Genomic DNA, 18,213 nt, shown 5'->3' with positions numbered 1-18,213 from the left:
GCATATGCATGTGATACTCTTGGAACTGGTAGCAGGTGTTCCTATTCTGTAAGTTTGCTTCATAACAATATTAAAACAGGTGACAATTTACAGGTTGAACAGTTTATTTTTGTACCAAAATAAAGAATGGATCTTTAAAACTGTAAAACTTCACCCCTTTTTTCTTTGCCAGGCTATATAAAATTGATATCCAGGGAAAGGCATTCCAAAGAAAGTAGAACTTAAGTATACACAATAGATTTTCCATCCAGTTGTCTCCCAAGAAATGATTCTCTTTCTTACACCCTGTCATGTTCTGGGCAACATCACACCTCCCTTATTCCTCTAACTGGGACCCTTGTGCCGTGGAGCTCTGGTGAATGGTAAGAGGGAGATGGTCTCACAGGAAGAGTGGCTCTTTTCTGGTAGGCTGTGGTTCCCAGTACACCCACAAAGATTAGCAGCATTAGGCAGAGTCCCACGGACAGCCTTAGATGGGTCATGGAGGGATTATGGTCCGAAGTAAGCAGCAACCTAGGAACATAGAAGGTAATATTTGGCTTGGAATAATGCCGAGGCTTAGTAGATAAAGGGGCATTACCTTTTGTGTGTGTGTGTGTGTTTTTTTTTTTTTTTTTTGGAGACAATTTCTTGGTCTGTTGCCCAGGCTGGAGTGCAGTGGTGTGATCTTGGCTCACCGTAACCTCCCAGGCTCAAGCGATTCTCCTACCTCAACCTTCCAAGTAGCTGGGACTACAGGCGCATGCCGGGCCACCACATCTGGCTAAGGGGCTTTGCCCTTAAAGATAGAGCTCATGAAACCTCACCTCATCCAAGCATTAGGCTAAACAGGAAATCATTAAGAGGGACTACAGAACATGAAAGTCGAAATAAGGTCAAGATCTAAGTCTTCTAGCATCTTAAATTATTGGAAGAAGAGCTAACTTGGCGGCGAGGGAAGTGGCTTAGGGGAAGAGTCAGTCTATGGTCTTTAGGTAGCTAGGCACAATCCCTAACAGTGCTTAAGAAAGGAAGGGGGGGCTGGGCGCGGTGGCTCAAGCCTGTAATCCCAGCACTTTGGGAGGCCGAGACGGGCGGATCACGAGGTCAGGAGATCGAGACCATCCTGGCTAACACGGTGAAACCCCGTCTCTACTAAAAAATACAAAAAACTAGCCGGGCGAGGTGGCGGGCGCCTGTAGTCCCAGCTACTCGGGAGGCTGAGGCAGGAGAATGGCGTAAACCCGGGAGGTGGGGCTTGCGGTGAGCTGAGATCCGGCCACTGTACTCCAGCCTGGGCGACACAGCTAGACTCCGTCTCAAAAAAAAAAAAAAAAAAAAAAAAAAAAGGAAGGGGGCCAGGAGTGGTGGCAGTGGCTCCCAGCACTTTGGGAGGCAGAGGCGGATGGGTTGCTTTAGCTCGGGAGTTCGAGACAAGCCTGGGCAACATGGTGAAACTGTTTCTACCAAAAATACAAAAATTAGCTGGCATGGTGGTGTGCACCTGTAGTCCCAGCTACTTGGGAGGCTGAGGTGGGGGAATCACTTGAGCCTAGGGAGGTTGAGGCCACAGTGAGCTGAGATGGGATCACCCCACTGCATTCCAACCTGGGTGACAGAGTGAGACCCTGTCTCAAAAAAAAAAAAAAAAAAAAGGCAGGGGGGTGGAACTAAGATCTGATCCCTGTGTCCTAGAGATGGGGGAATGTGTTATTGTATGGGAGAAGGGAGCCAGGTAGTGACATGACTGGATGATCGTGTTAGTTAGGGATCTTTGTTCTCTGAAATGCAACCCTGTCTAGGACAATATACACATGAGTGAGTGCTTAATAAATTTAATTTCAAACATCTGGACTCCATGGATTTGAAAGAAAAGTACTTGGAATATTATCTTACTTGCTGGGTTGTGTGGTAAAGTTGGCTCCTCCATGATACACTTCTAGGGGTTTTTTCTGGAGAGTCAGAGTCAGGGCCCTGTGCAGCATAGCCACTGAAGGCCCTTGGCAGCCAGGAGACTTCCACATATGCACAGTAAACACCAAGCTAGTGGTAATTGATGGGCTGTGGAAATAGCACCTAAATGGACATTTGAATATTTTAATAGAGGTATAGTTCCTGGCAGAGTATATGTCATGAAACAGGTGCAGGCTTAAGAGTGGGATGAACAAAAGGTCTTCAGAGGAGAGTCATCAAGTAAAGGACTTAGGGATTCTCCTTGACCCATTATATAAATACTCAAGTTTTTACCTTGACCCATTGTATAAATACTCAAGTTTTTACCTTGACCCATTGTATAAATACTCAAGTTTTTACCTTGACCCATTGTATACATACTCAAGTTTTTACCTGTCAGTGCCACCTCTGCTCGCCAAAGCCTGCAGTACTGCTTCAGCCAGCCCTTCTTGCTGTTCTTTCCCCAGAGAGTGGCCTGGAGGCCCAGCTAATCCTAAAGAGAGCTGGAATAGTGGATCTGGGGTTGAAAGACTCACAGGTGGGGAAGTAACAGCATTGATAGCTTCATTAGTCTGACACAGCCGACCCCGGGGACAGAAGAGAAGACCATAGTACCCAGGTATCTGCAAGGAAATATGTAGCAGGATATGGTTTTGCTTTGATTATCTGTTCAAGTCTTCTAAGGAAAATGTATTCTAGGTCAGAGTCTGGACTCAGTGGGTACTTAGGAAAACTGTATGTACAGCAAAACAGGTTGGGCAGTACCACCAAACAAGTATTTCCCAACTTTTTTTTGCCAGTATGCTGCAACTATTCCTCTTATGGTACCCACCTGTATAACTTTTCCTGGAAGGCATGGGACCCAAGGTGAGCCCTCCACCTGTACCTTATAAGCTCCCCTCGCTGTGCATTGATGTAAGTAGCAGCGACCCACGAGCTCTGCTTCCTTGAGGTGTGGGGTAAGAGAAGGATGCCTGGTCTTATCCCCAGGGAGCAGCTGTGAAGTGAGGTTGGCAAAGAAGCAACGGCTCTGGGAATGGTAGATTTCCCCATGGGGATTCTCCACCCCAGCAGGGAATCCATTTTCCTCCTTCCAGCATTCACTCTGAAGGGCAGGTCAGAAGGTAGAATAGTGTTTGTTTTGATGCCTTTGAAGTTGACTCCCTTCCAGAACCACTCAGTTTCATTGTCTGCTCTCTTGTCTACTCACCCCATTGGCTAAGGGCTTGTACATGCGGCAGCCTTCCAGCATGGGGTCTGAGGAGCAGCTTCCCTTGTCCAGATGCAGGTAGTGGCAGCCCAGCCCACTGTGTGGAATGGATGATAGAGTGACACTAGGATCACTGACCGCCGTACAGTCCCCTAACCACTCAGCACACACACCTGCCAGTACAGAAGAAGTCTGAGGAGCCAGTCCCACATGTGGTCACCAAGCCAAATTCCGGGCCAGATCCTGCTTGAGAGATGAGAAGAGAAGGAAAGAGAGCCCTCAACAAATGAAGCCCAAACATCCTTCTGCACTAGCTATCCTCATAGCTTCGATTATACGTCAGCAACAGAAACCCCTCCAGCCTCCCACTTCCCCCAGAGTTGACTTGGGTCGTGAGTGCCTCTCTGCAGGTCTGCCTTATTTCTCACCCTGGCCCCACAACAGCTCCTCTGCAGCGCTGTGGTTGACCTGGTACCAGCCTGAGTCTTCGAAGGCAGCGAGGGTGATTGGGTCGAGTCGAGTGCGCTGGGCTCCATCAAAGGTAGCAGTCATTAAAGAACCCTGGAGTAGTCTGGCCTCCCAGTGTGAGGACAAAAGGCCCTCCTGGAGGAGGTGGCAGATGGCTGGTTGTTACCTGGCTACTCCTTTCTTCCATTACCCCAAGGTGTTCTCATTCTCACCTCTTCTTCCAAGGGAACACCCAGTGAAGCCCCCGGTACTCCCAAGTGTTTGGCCAGGCTGAGGCTAACAGCTGGGGTGGTGAGAAGCAGTTGTCCCCACTCATCTTGCCTTGTCACTTGTTGCCTTGTAGAACAGTTCTCTCTAACTGAGTGCACAAAGGGAAGACGGCAATACGAGGAGAGGAAAACTTAGGAAGGGTGACGTGAAATTAGAAGGAAGGAGGTTATGAGATAGTGAATTCCCTCTGGTTGATCGTGGGAAGTCCTTAACCTCATTCCTCTCATTTACCGCTGAATCCTGAGGGGCAGTCTTGCCATTTCTTGAAGAGCTGTTCAGAGAAACCTAAGGCATGTAGCAATTCATGTAGCGTGGCCTAAGGACAAATGACAGCCCAGTAAGGGGGCCAAATTTGCAGCAGGATTGACCAAACACTCTATACCCCTCTGCCCAATCAGCTCTTCCTAGAGCTTGAGGCACCTTCTATTCCATCCTCTGTGGGTTCTTTGACTTAATGGGAAACTGAGTAACCTGGCCCCCTACCCTGCAACCTGTTTGCTTCTCCCTATTCATCATGCAGCAGTCACCATGACGATGTCACTGTGGCTGAGGCTGGGGCTGGTGAGATGTTGGGCACAGTAGACAATGGTGCCGGCGAGGGGCCTGTCTTCTGAGTCCAGCTGGCAGCAGGCAGCATAGGCTATGACAGAGGGCTGTGGATGGGCCAGGACAGGGTAGGGCCAGAAAGAAGAAAAGTAGGGTATCACAAATAAAAGAAATCCTCTGAAAATGGAGGACCAGGGGAGTCTGCAAAACTCTGCAGGAGTGGTATTGAGGGATGGCTATGGGTGGGAGTAGCCTTTACCCAAACGTTACTAACATTCCCTAAGTTATCCCAAATAAGCACAACTTAATAAAAACTGCTTTTGGCTGGGCGTGGTGGCTCACGCCTGTAATCTTAACACTTTGGGAAGCCAAAGCGGGCAGATTGCTTGAGCCCAACAGTTTGAGACACAGCCTGGGCAACGTGACAAAACCCCGTCTCTACAAAAAAATACAAAAAATTAGCCAGACATGGTGGTGCACACCTGTAATCCTAGCTACTCAGGAGGCTGAGATGGGAGGATCACCTGAGCCCAGGAGGTCAAGGCTGCAGTGAGCTGTGATTGGGCCACTGTACTCCAGCCTCGGCAACAGAGTGAGACTCTGTCTCAAAACAAAAGCAAAGCAAAACAAAACAAAACAAAAAACTGCTTTTATGCTCCCTAACCCCCCTCATGAGATTTAAGATTGAGAGAGACAGCGGGGAAAGGAGATTTGATTTGAACCTCACCTCTTGGTGGCACTTGGAAGTGTGAGCAACCCGCACATACAGAAGAAAATCAGTGTTTTGGACCCCAGTCCCATCTGGCTGGACCAGTTGTGGGGGACCCTGCTCTGGCCACAAGGTGTAACCACGAAGATGGGCGTCAGGAATCTGGCCGGGAGTGAAATGTTGCATTAGCAGATGGGCTGGGACAGTAGGAAATTGGGTATGAGGAGTAGGGGAGAATGACTCTGTTTGGTCTGTCTGAGTGTAATCTAGGCAGCTGGCTAGAATACAGAGTTCTGCCCCTTCACCCCCAGTCTCTGATTTACTAAATTTTAGCAGAGAGAGGAGCTCAGGAATCTACATTGTTACGAAGCACACTAAGTAACTCTGATGCTGGTGGTCTTGGAATGGTCATGGCAGGCTGCAGATCTCCAGATCCTGGAGACTGAGAAGTGAGCCTGCTCAGGATCCTGTCTTCCGTCCCCTTCTTCCTGGTGTACTTATTTCTGGCTTTCCTCTCTTTACTATCTGCGTATCCCCCCCACCCTTATTTTTTTCAAGATTTCAGTGTTGTTGACTCAATCTCACCTTTGCCCCCAGGCAACTCTCTCCTTTGTACCCTGGGTTCAAGAGGCTGCACCTATAAGAGTGAATATCTGTAGGTGAGCTGAGGACATTTCTAGGTATCCCTGAAGAAGAATTACATACATTGTCAATGACATGAACTCACCTGTGGTAGTTTGGGGTGTCTGGGTCTCCCCAGACAGCATGGCAATACCGTGCAGGGTCTCGACTCAGAAGTAGGGGTCCTTGCACTGGAGGGACTTGACAAGAGGTCAGTTTCCCTCCATATCTTGGAATTCCAGTACCTTTTCTGGGTTGATCTTCCTCCCCTGGACCTCTCTGCTCCTCAACCCTCCCTAACACCTCTGTTCCCTCACTCACCTGCTAGAACAGCCTGGATTCGCTGAGTGGCCTCTCTCACTGCGGCCAGGGCTCGGGATACCCCTTTCATCCCTTCCCCCTCAGGATCCCAAGCTCCATCTGATATATGATCTCCTAGATAGCAGGTTTGGATTCGTAGGGGTTGAGGATCACCGGAGCTAGGGAGGGTGAGGGAGGAAGAGCGAGATTTTGGGGGGAGTTGGGAGAAAGGGGGCCTGAGAAGGCTCACAGACTTCTGTGTCTCATCATGTAGACATCGGCTTGCAGCAACCCTGAGGACTAGTGGTGGCAGCAGCAGCAGCAGCAACAGCATCTCCCTTCTGTGTCTCTCCGTAGATACAGCCTGGATCCTGTCTTCCGTCCCCTTGTTCCCTGGCTCACTGTTTCTGGCTTTCCTCTCTTTACTGTTTTTCACCATGTACCCCCCACCACTCTTGCTTATTTTTTCAAGATTTGAATGTTGTTGACTCAGTCTACAGTTCCCTGCCAGGAGGTCGGATATGAACCACCCTCTTCCAGAGGGGCCAGAGGTGGAGTGCTGGGGGAGGGGAAGTGTTATTCTGAGGCCTCAGCTGACCCTCCAAAGAGGAGCCTGCCTTATCCATGATGAAACTCTTTCCTTGTTTTTTGTTTGTTTGTTTTGTAGAGATAGAGTCTTGCTATGTTGTCCAAGCTGGTCTTAAACTCCTGGCCTCAAGTGATCCTCCTGCTTTGGCCTCCCAAAGTGCTGAGATTACAGGTGTGAGCCACTATGCCTGGCTGGGAACTCTTTCCTAATCCTTTCCATCCCTCGTCCTATTTCTTTTGCCTTTCTGAGTAGAAAACCTTGGAACCTTCACAGAACTAGAAAATTGGTGTCACCGGCCGGGCACGGTGGCTCACGCCTGTAATCCCAGCACTTTGGGAGGCCGAGGCGGGTGGATCATGAGGTCAGGAGATCACGACCACGGTGAAACCCCGTCTCTACTAAAAATACAAAAAATTAGCTGGGCGTGGTGATGGGTGCCTGTAGTCCCAGCTACCCAGGAGGCTGAGGCAGGAGAATGGCTTGAACCCGGGAGGCGGAGCTTGCAGTGAGCCAAAATTGCACCACTGCACTCCAGCCTGGGCGACAGAGCAAGACTACGTCTCAAAAAAAAAAAAAAAAAAAAAAAGAAAAAAGAAAATTGGTGTCACCATAACAGGGGAAGTGGGGGACAGAGATATTCTTTGCTTTGTAGTTGCCTGCTGGTCTCCCTGGACGTGGGCAAACAAGGCTTCTGCACTTCACTAGCCCCAGTTTCAGAACTGGGTGGCCTCTAACTAAACTACAAGACTTCTAGGATCTCCTACATCTATGTAGGGCTCTTAGTGGGTGCTCAACAAATACATGTTAGTTGACTGACACTTCCTCTAAGAGGCTGTTGTGTTAGGTCTGTTAGGTTTCACAGAAGCTGCTTTTAGGTGTGCAGAGGAGGGAAAAGAAAACTCTTTTTTTTTTTTTTGAGACTGAGTTTCGCTCTTCTCGCCCAGGCTGGAGTGCAATGGCGCAATCTTGGGTCACCACAAACTCTGCCTCCTGGGTTCAAGCGATTCTCCTGCCTCAGCCTCTGAAGTAGCTGGGATTACAGGCGCCCGCCACCAAACCCTGCTAAGTTTTTTTGTATTTTTAGTAGAGATGGGGTTTCACCATGTTGGCCAGTCTGGTCTCGAACTCCTGACCTCAGGTGATCCACCTGCCTCGGCCTCCCAAAGTTCTGGGATTATAGGTGTGAGCCACCGCGCCCGACCAAGAAACTCTTAAAATGGACATTAATGTTCAAAGATGTTCTTAAGGAACTCTGTTTTCTTTGTTCATGCTGTGTTTTCACATCCTGTTTCCCTTGCTTGGATACTGCCCCCTCCCCTGCCTGCCTGGCTAATTCCTACCTTTCTGGTAATTACCCCTGGAAGCCTTTCTTAATACCCCCAGCCCAAATTCCACACCTGCCACAGTGGGTGGGGAACCACCTCACAGGAGGGGTCTCCCCTCCCAGCTCCTAACAGAACACTGTCATCCTCTGTTATAATTGTTGGCTTAGCGGCTCTCCCTCCACATCCTGAAGTCCTTGAAGGTAAGCCTGTTTCCTGTTGGTCTTTGTGTCCACACCACTCAGCACAGCCCTTCGGGCCTGGTCTTCAGTGCGTGGATGAAAACAAAGAACCTAACCCCATTATTTAACTTTTGAAGAAACATTTGTTTTAAGGCAGTATACTTTAATAGCTAATTGGTGACCAACATGGATTAGAGTTTAGAGTAGGGCTGCTGACTTCCCAAGGATTTTATACTTTCACATGCCAGAACTGTGGTTGAAACTACTGATTACAAGGGAGACACCTGTTGGGGCTCAGAAACTGTAGCCCAAAATACAGCATTGACATGCTGAACTGAAGAAGAAGCCTTAAGGTCTTCCTGACCATCCTGCCTTTCCCCCTTAAACACACACCCACACCCCTCATCTCTCCCAAAGCACAGACCCTATCTGCCTAAGATCCAGACCCAATAAGTAAAGCAGTTTTTTTCTTCTTCCCTAAGATCAAGAATGTAACCACACCTGAGCAGGCCTTTTCACTGTTAGAACTGTTTACAAGTTAATCTCTGTTCCCAGATCCATTCATTCTCCTTAGTAATCATTTATTGCCCCTCAACAGAATTCCTGTTTTTCACCCCTCCTATAACCTGTTTTGCTAGGATCCAAGGCACCATTCTTTCTGTAACCTCAAGACCATATACAAGCTTCTGTATTTCATGGGGATGGGGTTAGGTCTTCATTCTGAAGGTTCTCATATGTACATGTTAAATAAATGTGTATGCCTTTGGAGAATTGTTTGAACCCAGGAGGCGGAGGTTGCGGTGAGCCAGGATGGCGCCATTCTACTCCAGCCTGGGCAACAAGAGCAAAACTCTGTTTCTAAATAAATAAATAAATAAATATGTGTATGCCTTTTCTCCTATTACTCTGTCTCATGTCTGATTTTTCAGTGACCCTCCAGGGGCCCAGGGCCTTGGCTTTCACACACCCAAACTCTGGAGGCAAACCCACTCTGCCACTTTTTATCTATATAAATGTATATGTAACTTTGACCAAGTGCCCCAGTTTTCCCATGTGTAAAATAGGGGTGACTGTACTTTTGGGGTTGTTATTGAGAAGTAAGTGAATATTTATAAAGCACTGAGAACAGTGTATGGTTTATGGTAAATACTAAGTCAAGTAAAAAAATACGTATTATACACAGTGGCGTGGCTCATGCCTGTAATCCCAGCACTTTGGGAGGCTGAGGTGGGATGATCACTTGAGTCCAGGAGTTTCAGGCCATCCTGGGCAACATAGGGAGACCCTTCATCTCTTAAAAAAGGAAAAGGAAAAGAAAAAAAGGATACGTATTATATACACTGTCAATGCAGAGGAGACCTGTTCTTTTATTATTTACTTAGATTTATTATTATTCTATTTTATTTTTCTAAGACATGGTCTTGCTCTGTCCCCAAGCTGGAGTGCAGTGGCTCAATCATAGCTCACTGCAGCCACAACCTCCTGGGCTCAAGCAGTCCTCCCACCCCAGCCTCCCGAGTAGCTGGGACTGGAGGTGTGCACCACAGCGACCAGCTAATTTTTGTGTTTTTTGTAGAGACACAGTTTCGCCATGTTGCCCAGGCTGGTCTTGAACTCCTGAGCGCAAGTGATCTGCCCACCTTAGCCTCCCAAAGTGCTGGGATCACAGGCGTGAGTCACCATGCCTGTCATATTTTAAAAATTTATTTTTATTTTCATTTATTTTTGATGTAGAGTCTTGCTCTGTGACCCTGGCTGAAGTTCAGTGGCATGATCATAGCTCACTGCAGTCTTGAACTCCTGGGCTCAAGCCCTCCTCCTACCTCAACCTCCTGTAGGTGTGTGCTGCCATGCCTGGCTAATTTTTAAATTTTCTGTAGATCATAGCTCACTGCAGTCTCAAACTCCTGGGCTCAAGCTGTCCTCCTACCTCAGCCTCCTGCAGGTGTGTGCTGCCATGCCTGGCTAATTTTTAAATTTTTTGTAGAGACAGGATCTTGCTGAGTTTCCCAAGCTGGTCTTGAACTCCTGGCCTGAAGTGATCCCCCAAAGCACTGGGATTACAGATATGAGCCACTATAATTGGCCTGTTCTTTTATTATCACCATGTGTACAAATCTTTTCTTTTTTTTTTTTTTTTTTTGAGATGGAGTCTCACTCTGTCGTCCAGGCTGGAGTGCAGTGGCGCGATCATGTGTACAAATCTTTAGAAGACTCTTGTTTTTTTCCCTAAGGCAAACCTAGTCTTTTTCTCCAAATGTCTGGTCTTTTTTCCCCCAGATTTCTTAGGTTTTTCTGGCCTAAGTCTGCAGCTCCTAATGCTCTGCTGCTCCCCTGTGGCCATACTGAGACAGGGTATGCTCTGGCCACGATATGGGCTGATCTTAACTTCATACATGGGGGTGGAAGAACTTCATGCATTTTAATAAATCCTTCCTGTCCTTTTAAAATTTAGATTTTTAATTTTTTGAGACAGGGTCTCACTTTGTCACCTGTGCTGCTATGCAGTGGTGCGATCACGGCTCACTGCAGCCTCAACCTGGGCTCAAGCAATTCTCCTGCCTCAGTCTCCCAAGTAACTAGGACCACAGGTACATGCCACCATGCCCAGCTAATTTTTAATCTTTCTTCTCTTTACACTGCAAATTCTTCTTAATCTTTCAAGATCCAACCCTGAGGTTATCTGCCAGTTGAGACTTCTTTGCTCCCCCAGGTAGAGAGAGTTCTCAAATCTTCTGTTCTCCAATAGCATTTCTTTCACATCTTTGAAGGAGCTCTCTTATTATGTTATCCTGACATTTATTTTTGTATTTTTTTCCCTGCTAGATGGTGGGCAGGGGCTGAGTCTTATTTGTCTCTGCCTCTTTAAAGAGGTATGAAGTAGTTGCAGGGCAATAATGGAGGTAAGAAGATGAAGATGAGGAAGGAGCAAGGAGGTAAGGAAAGAGTGAGAATAATATTCATTTTATGGGGCACAGCTTTGTGCCAACATGTTGTTCCAAGCACTTTATTTTGTTTTATTGATTGATTGATTGATTGATTGAGACGGAGTCTTGCTCTGTCACCCAGGCTGAAGTGCAGTGGCATGATCCCGGCTCACTGCAACCTCTGCCTCATGAGTTCAAGTGATTCTCCAGCCTCAGCCCCCCAAGTAGCTGGGATTACAGGCATATGCCACCACACCTAGCTAACTTTAGTATTTTTAGTAAAGATGGAATTTTGCCATATTGCTCAGGCTCAAACTCCTGAGGTCTCCCCAAAGTGCTGGGATTACAGGTGTGAGCCACTGTGCCTGACTCAAGCACTTTATACTCATATAATTCTTTCAGCCACTCATGAGGTAGGCATTATTATTATCCCAATTTTACAATCAAGGCACAGCAAAATTAGGCAATGTACATAGGTGGTAAGTGGCAGTATAGGAGTTGAACTGACATAGTTAGGCGCCTGAGCCCAGGCTTGAACCCACTGTGTAATCCTGCTTCTCCAGTGTGAAGTGATGAGAGGAAGAGGGTGAGGAGAAAGCGTAATGAGGAGAGAATGGGGATAAGGAGAGAGGATGGAAGGATAAGAGAGGATGGGGTTAGACAAAAGAACAGAACTTAGAGAGAATGGGATGAAGGGGAGAAAAAGGGTTTGGTGGTAGGAAATTGGGGATAAGGAGAGAGGATGTTGATGAGGAACTGGGTGGAGATGAGAGAAATGTTGGCTGTAGAGAGAGGCTGGTAGGAGAAGAGCTGTCGTCCAGGTGGGGTCATCATTCATATGGATGCTCCCTCTGGCAGGCTGGCCTCTTGGCTCCCTCACCCTCTGTCTCTAACCATCTCCTCCATTCCTTCTAGTGAGCCTCTCCCAGGGCCATACCCAGAGCCTTATCACCACCAGAAACTGCAGCACCTATGAAATAACGGAATCAAACATCCCACGCTGATAGAATCTCCTTTCCTTATGGTGGTTTGCTCAAGCTGGCTCCCAGCAGCTGTTCTATGAAGCTCACTGAGGAACCACAGCCCTTCCCATCTTCACATCTCACCTTGTCTGCCTTAGGTTCCAGGCTCACCACTGCGATCCCCTTTTGTTAATGCCTTCAACTCCTCTCCCCTGTCTGTCCTTTCCATCTCATCTCCCTGGTTAAGTCCCAACTCTAGATGGACCTAACATTTGTCTTCTCCGCATTTGCTCTCAAGCATCTAAGGACCACTGGATAAAATCATCACAGAGGACATGTCACTCTAAAATGGTCATCATCAACTTCAGTTGGATGCTCTCAGTGAAGAGCATCTCAGCAATGAGCTCCCTCTTCTACTCTCACCAACTAGGATTTTATACTTTCTTTTTTTTTTTTTTTTTTTTGAGATGGAGTCTCACTCTGTTGCCCAGGTTGGAGTGCGGTGGCGTGATCTCAGCTCACTGCAAGCTCTGCCTCCTGGGTTCACGTCATTCTCCTGCCTCAGCCTCCCGAGTAGCTGGGACTACAGGCGCCCGCCACCATTCCTGGCTAATTTTTTGTATTTTTAGTAGAGACGGGGTTTCACCATGTTAACCAGGATGGTCTCGATCCCTGACCTTGTGATCCGCCCACCTTGGCCTTCCAAAGTGCTGGGAGCCACCGCGCCCGGCCAGATTTTATAGTTTGAAACCTCCAGCCTCCCCTCCTTCTCAGTGACTTTTGGTTATCTCTTCTTTCATGGTGAAAATAAAAGCCATAAGATAGGAACAGCCCCAGCCTGCTACAAACCTATTTGTATTTGATTCTGTTGCCATCTCCTCTGTTTCTTGCTAAAAGAGAGGAGATGTCTTCTTCCCTTGGAAGGCCAGTTCTCCCTTTGATGCTCTGAATCCCATCTGAGGGAGCTTCTGGCTTCAGCTTCTTCAAGCCTCTCTGCCTCCTCCCAGCATCTTGCCCTGCACCCCCAGCATTCAGTCAGTGAATGAGAAGGACCTGCTTGGAAACCTTTGCATATACTTTTCTCTCTGTTGGGAACCCCCACTTTTTGCCAGATGAATTCCTACTCACCATTTAGATATCCACCAATATGTTACCCTTTCAAAGAAGCCTTTCCCAACCCTCACATTTAAATCAGGTACCCATGTTAATATTGGCCATCAGTCACCCGTTTACTTTTGCTAGATGACACTGCCCACAATTTGTTTGTGGTCTTATGTTTGTCACTCTCACTAATCTATAAACCGCCAAAGGGCAGGGACTGTTCTCCTTATGTGTCCTGTAGCTTCTGTAACAAAATGCTTGGCTTCAAGTAGGTGTTTAGTATGTATTTTTTGAGCAAATGAATGTGGTGAGAAGGCAGGAGGGAGGTGAGGGATGGAAGGGTGAGGATAGAAGATAGAAGGTGAGTAAATGGAGAGTGAGGAGAGGATGATAATGAGGAAAGTATGCAAAAGTGAGGCTGGGGATGGAGAGGAGAAGGGGTGAGGGGAGGACCAAGGAGAAGGGTCTTTGCACTGGACCTGTATAACGCTTCCAGACCCTGAGTAGGCTCCCAGGAGCTCTGTTTCTTGGGACCATGCTGCCTGTGAGGTTAGAAGGCAGGGCTGAAGGGAGGAGCTAGGCTTTATCTTAGGGTGCAGCCCTAACCTCAGATGGTGACAGAGCTGCAGCCAGCAGGGGTTTTGCAAACCGTCCCGATTGCAGCAGGCCAGCAGTCTCGCTGGGGACGAGCGGGTGGGGCCTGAGCTTATCTCCTGAGTACAGTCCTAACCTCAGATGGTGACAAAGCGGGAGCTAGAAGGCGTTTTGCAAACCGTCCCGATTGCAGCAAGGTTGGATATCCTGGCCAGGGGTGACAGTGCTAGGTGTGGGAGCGGGGCAATAGGGGCTTGGACAGTTTAGGACTCCAGGGTGAAGCTTAGCTCATGGGGCATAGGGGATGGATCCATTCGACGTGTGGCTTGCCTCTACCTACCCCCAGAGCCCTGTTTCTTCTAAAAGGGAAGCAAATCTAAGGGAAAAATCTAGTCTGTCCCTGGACCTAAAATAAATAAATAATAAAAGAGAAGCTCTGTCCCTGGACCTAAAATAAATAAATAATAAAAGAGAAGCAAGAGGCTGCAGCTCTGTGGCGGGTCTCTCTCTATCAGGAAGCCTGCCCCTTCCCAGGCCCTGGGACCTTTCCACTGCTTTCTGAAGTCAGAACTGATGGCCATTTTGGTAAAGTTAAGTTGCAGCCATTTTCCTCTGAAAACCCCCAGCCTCTCCCCTTGGGGAGAATTTCTCATGTGCCACTGAGGTTTTCTGAGGCTAGGCCAGGCCTGCTTATGGAAGCAGCTGACAGAGGCCAACCAGGGGTTCTGTCCAGCTTGGACTACTCCCATTTTGGAGCAGCCCATGCTGAGTCTTGGGAGGAGGGGTCTGCCTGCAGGGGGCTGGTGAGGGTGACGGGAAGTGACTGGCCTGTCTGAGAGGAGATGCACAGGCCCTCAGCCAGCCCTGCCTGTTGGTGCCTCAGTGTCTCCTGAACAGCCCCCTTCATCCCATAGTCCCCTCACTGGCTTGGAGCAGGGTAGGGGGTGGAGGTGAAGAGGCCCCTTTCCACCCACAACCCCAACCGGGATCTTGCAACACTGGGATGGGGGCCCTGGGGGCCCAGACATGTGGCAATCTGTGTAGAGGGGTGGGGAGGTGTGCACCGAGCAGGGGGGTGGGGGCAGCTTTCACAAGCCACCACCGCTGCTGACTGACCTTGGCAGACTCACCTTGGGCAGCTTCCTCCCTCTGCAGTGTCTCCCCACTGTCTGCCTTCTCCTCTGCAGCTTCCCTGTGGCCTAAGATCCTGTCTCTCAGCTCAGGATTCTCATTCTGCTCCCCAGTTCTGCTCCAGAAAGAAAAGTGGGCCTGAGCTGTGGGTGCTGAAGCAATAGGACCGCTTGTGTGTGCTGTTTGGACCTTGATTTGCTGGTTTTCACCGGTCCTGGTGCATTTCCCCAGGCAGGGTTTGGCTGACTGCCCTTCCCCGGGCTCCTTTCTATCATCTCCTTCCCCAGTGGTGACAGCCTTACTGTGGTGAAGGTGACAGGAGGACCAAGGGGCAGGGAAGCTGAATCCAGGGGCAGAGAGAACCCTGCTCTCCACCTCCCCCAGCTTCTTAGGTACCATCCTTCTTGACAGAGGGAATGAAAATAGTCATTTGCAACCCCTGGAGCCCCATTCTGGAGGGAAGGTGCATCTTTTTCTTACTTATCCTCTCCTTCCTTCTTTCATTCAGCATCCACTCCTGGCTTCCTTTTTCTTGGTCACCTTAGGGCTTTTGCATTTACCCTTCCCTCTGTTCACCCTTACTCTCAAGACATACCTGCCTCCTTCTCAAATTTTTTCAAGTTTCAGTTGAAATGTCATTTCCTCAGAGAGACCTTTCCTGGCCACCCCAGCTAAAATAGCCTCCCTATCTGTTGGTTTATTTGGTTTCCCCAATGGGCTATTCGAATTGAGTAAGCAGGAGAAGTTAATTAAGGTGCTTTATGAAGATGTGAACCAATAGTATCCGGGGAAAGTTCCTGGAGTGGTGAAGTCCCCTGGGCTAGCCCAGTATGGGGGCCTGAGGGCCTGGAATCCTCTGGGAGGGACTGTGGAGAGCGCCGGTCAGCAGGGGGCTCCCATCACTCTCCTCCTGCCAGTCTCACCCGCACCCCCTGAGAAGCTGGTTGATGTAGGGAGGCATCCACCTGGGGACTGTGTAGGGTGATGAAGGGTGGAGAGGGTTCTGGAGGGACAAAGGAAGACATTCAACACACTTGTTTATTGACTTTTTCTTCCTACTCCTGCTGAGAACTTGTCTCATTTCCAGAAAAGATACTCAACAAATACTTGTTGAGTAAGTTATGTTGGCCAAAACCAATTGAGGTCAGATGGAAAGCCTCCTTCAGGAAGTGTGCCCTCTGGCTCTGACTCATCCCCCTGGAATATGATCTGACGCAAAGGATTGGGATGTGTTCAGCTGCTGCACGTCATGCCGGGATCGCAGTGGGGAGATGGAGATATGACTCCTCCAGACTGGGTACCAGTCAGGAAGGCTCCACTAGGCACCGGCCCTGAGGACCTGACGGGGTGAGTGGGGGCCTGAGAGGAGATACAATTCAGAGCTGTGGGAACGAAGCCTGGGCTTGATGCTGAAGCAAGCCAGGTCCCATCACCCAGAACCTTGAAAGTACGTCAAGGGACAGTGGTCTTGAGCTGAGAGGAGGAAATCCGGAGGTTGAGTCATTTACCATGTTCTGTACAAACCTGCCTTATGCAACCTATCCCCCTGGGCTGAAAGGAAGGTGTGAGGATTCTCCCAGGTGCCCACAGAGACTGGTACCTCCCCTCCTTCCAAACTCAGGAAGCTCCCATCAGTCCCTACACTGAAGGTTCAGCTCTGTCCCTCCAAACCAGACCTGGGGCACGGGCCTCCAGGACACAGAGGTAGGAGAGATGGTGCCCGAGAGACACAGGGGCAAAAGCAGGAAAAGGACTGAGTCCTGGGCAAGATAGACATGTCACACACAGATGCCCGAGGTGTGGGAGGGCTCTACTGCTGGAGATTTGAAGAAGGGAGAGAGATCTGGGATGATCCAGACACCAGTCTCTTGCCCTCTCAGAAAATTATCCCTTGATGTCTGACTCAGGCTTTCCCAGCACTGACCTAGGAGAGACTTTAACAAGTCCTTAATCTGTCCCTGGCTCCCTGATACTGTTGAGCACTGTTCTTTACTGAATGTGATTCATGTGACACTCAAACTGAGTATCCGTGAGGAGAGTGTCGCACGGAGTAGAGAGAGAGGTACCATGTACTGAGGCAGCAAAGGGACTCAGTGAGTGTCAGGAGAAGCCTCTTACCCCCTCTGGCCCTCAACTGCTTTATCTATAAAATGTGGCTCACCCTATCTTGCTGGTCTGAGGGCAGAGCCCACCAGATGATCTCTTGAGGTCTCTTCCAGCACATCTTGAGATCTGTGATTTTCTGGAGCTAATTTTGGTTCTGCCTCTAAACAATTGTGTGACTCCAGGTAAGTCCCTTCCCCTCTTTGCGGCCTGTTTTCTTACCTACAAAATGAGTTTAGATGAGATCTCCGAGGTCCTTTCAGTTCCAGCAAAATGGAGGAATCATCATAAATATGCTTATTACATGCAAAGTTTTCTTTTTCTATGAATATAACACTACAGAGTGGGTACGAATATTGCTACCATTTTGCAGATGAGGAAACCGAGGCACAGAGAGAAGTAATGGCTGAAGGCTCACAGCTAGTAAGTAGCAGAGTATGATTCAAACTGAGGCTCTTAATTACTGTACCATCTGTCTCTTAGGCCGGAGTCCAATGCCAAAGAAAATGCTGCTTTGAGTGAGGGGTGTCCCTGGCACAGGCAGATTGTCATCCTCCTTCTCATTACCAGTGTTCTCATACACAAATCCGCTTTCCAGGTCTCTCCCAACTGATTCCTGTCCCATGCACTCAATTCTCAAGCTTTACGGAACTGGAGCCCCAGGGATGAGGGACAAAGGATGGAAATGAGTAGGTGGGAGCAGCATTGGGAGGGTGTCCATCTGGTAGACTGAGGCATCGGAACTGGAGAGAAGAGATGGCAGGCTGGATCAAGGGACCATAAATATGGCAGAGCCATCAGGAATTTTCCCGTGGTCACCTGGGGCAGGAGCTCCCAGACCTATACTTCGAGGTGAGAGAGGGTGGACCTGGGAGCCGCAGGCCTGGGCATGAAGGACTGTGTGGTGCCAGGATCTCCCTACAAGCTACAGATCTTTGTTAGCAGAGCATACAAAGGTTGCTCCAGGTCCTGCGGGGGGCGGGGATGTGCCTTCAGATCACAGAAGCGGGTGATGGGGATGTCAGGGAGAGAAAAGCAGAGTGGCAGATACATGGTCTGGTTGTGTAGCATGTAGGGGGCTGGCTGTGGACAGCATGTCTGTGTTTCCACATGTCCATTTGGATATGGAAACAAGAGGTGCAGACCTAGCCACATGCATCCTCTGTCCCCAGGGTCCTCCATCACACACACACACACACACACACACACACACACACACACACACACAGAGCCAACAGTCCCAACA

At 48.9% G+C, this 18,213-nt stretch overlaps 1 protein-coding gene across 1 annotated transcript; it reads right to left on the bottom strand.

Moving 5' to 3' along the window:
• Window positions 1-86: 86 nt before the first annotated feature.
• On the bottom strand, window positions 87-6,495 carry CIRO (ciliated left-right organizer metallopeptidase). The gene is made up of 16 exons (XM_024786990.2): window positions 6,078-6,495; window positions 5,863-5,947; window positions 5,721-5,772; window positions 5,149-5,297; window positions 4,951-5,026; window positions 4,769-4,864; window positions 4,408-4,533; window positions 4,112-4,196; window positions 3,823-3,968; window positions 3,571-3,745; window positions 3,316-3,385; window positions 3,143-3,239; window positions 2,765-3,037; window positions 2,326-2,555; window positions 1,876-2,055; window positions 87-513 (listed from the first exon to the last, which is right to left on the bottom strand). The coding sequence occupies exons 1-16, from the start codon at window positions 6,493-6,495 to the stop codon at window positions 306-308; spliced, it is 2,466 nt and encodes an 821-aa protein (XP_024642758.1). The 3' UTR covers window positions 87-305.
• Window positions 6,496-18,213: the final 11,718 nt, after the last annotated feature.

This window comes from Macaca nemestrina, chromosome 7 (genome assembly GCF_043159975.1).
Source record: "Macaca nemestrina isolate mMacNem1 chromosome 7, mMacNem.hap1, whole genome shotgun sequence".
Taxonomy (NCBI): domain Eukaryota; kingdom Metazoa; phylum Chordata; class Mammalia; order Primates; family Cercopithecidae; genus Macaca; species Macaca nemestrina.
The sequence above is the reverse complement of the archived record's forward strand: the minus strand, read 5'-3'. Positions and strand labels throughout refer to the sequence as shown.

Coding starts and splice junctions, on each gene's coding strand:
- CIRO (XM_024786990.2), bottom strand. CDS start 6,495: ATGGTGAAAAACAGTAAAGAGAGGAAAGCCAGAAACAGTGAGCCAGGG. Junction 3,969..4,111: donor CTGCCCCTCAGGATTCAGCG/GTAAATGAGAGG, acceptor TTGTGCACTCAG/TTAGAGAGAACTGTTCTACA. Junction 3,240..3,315: donor GACTTCTTCTGTACTGGCAG/GTGTGTGTGCTG, acceptor CATTCCACACAG/TGGGCTGGGCTGCCACTACC.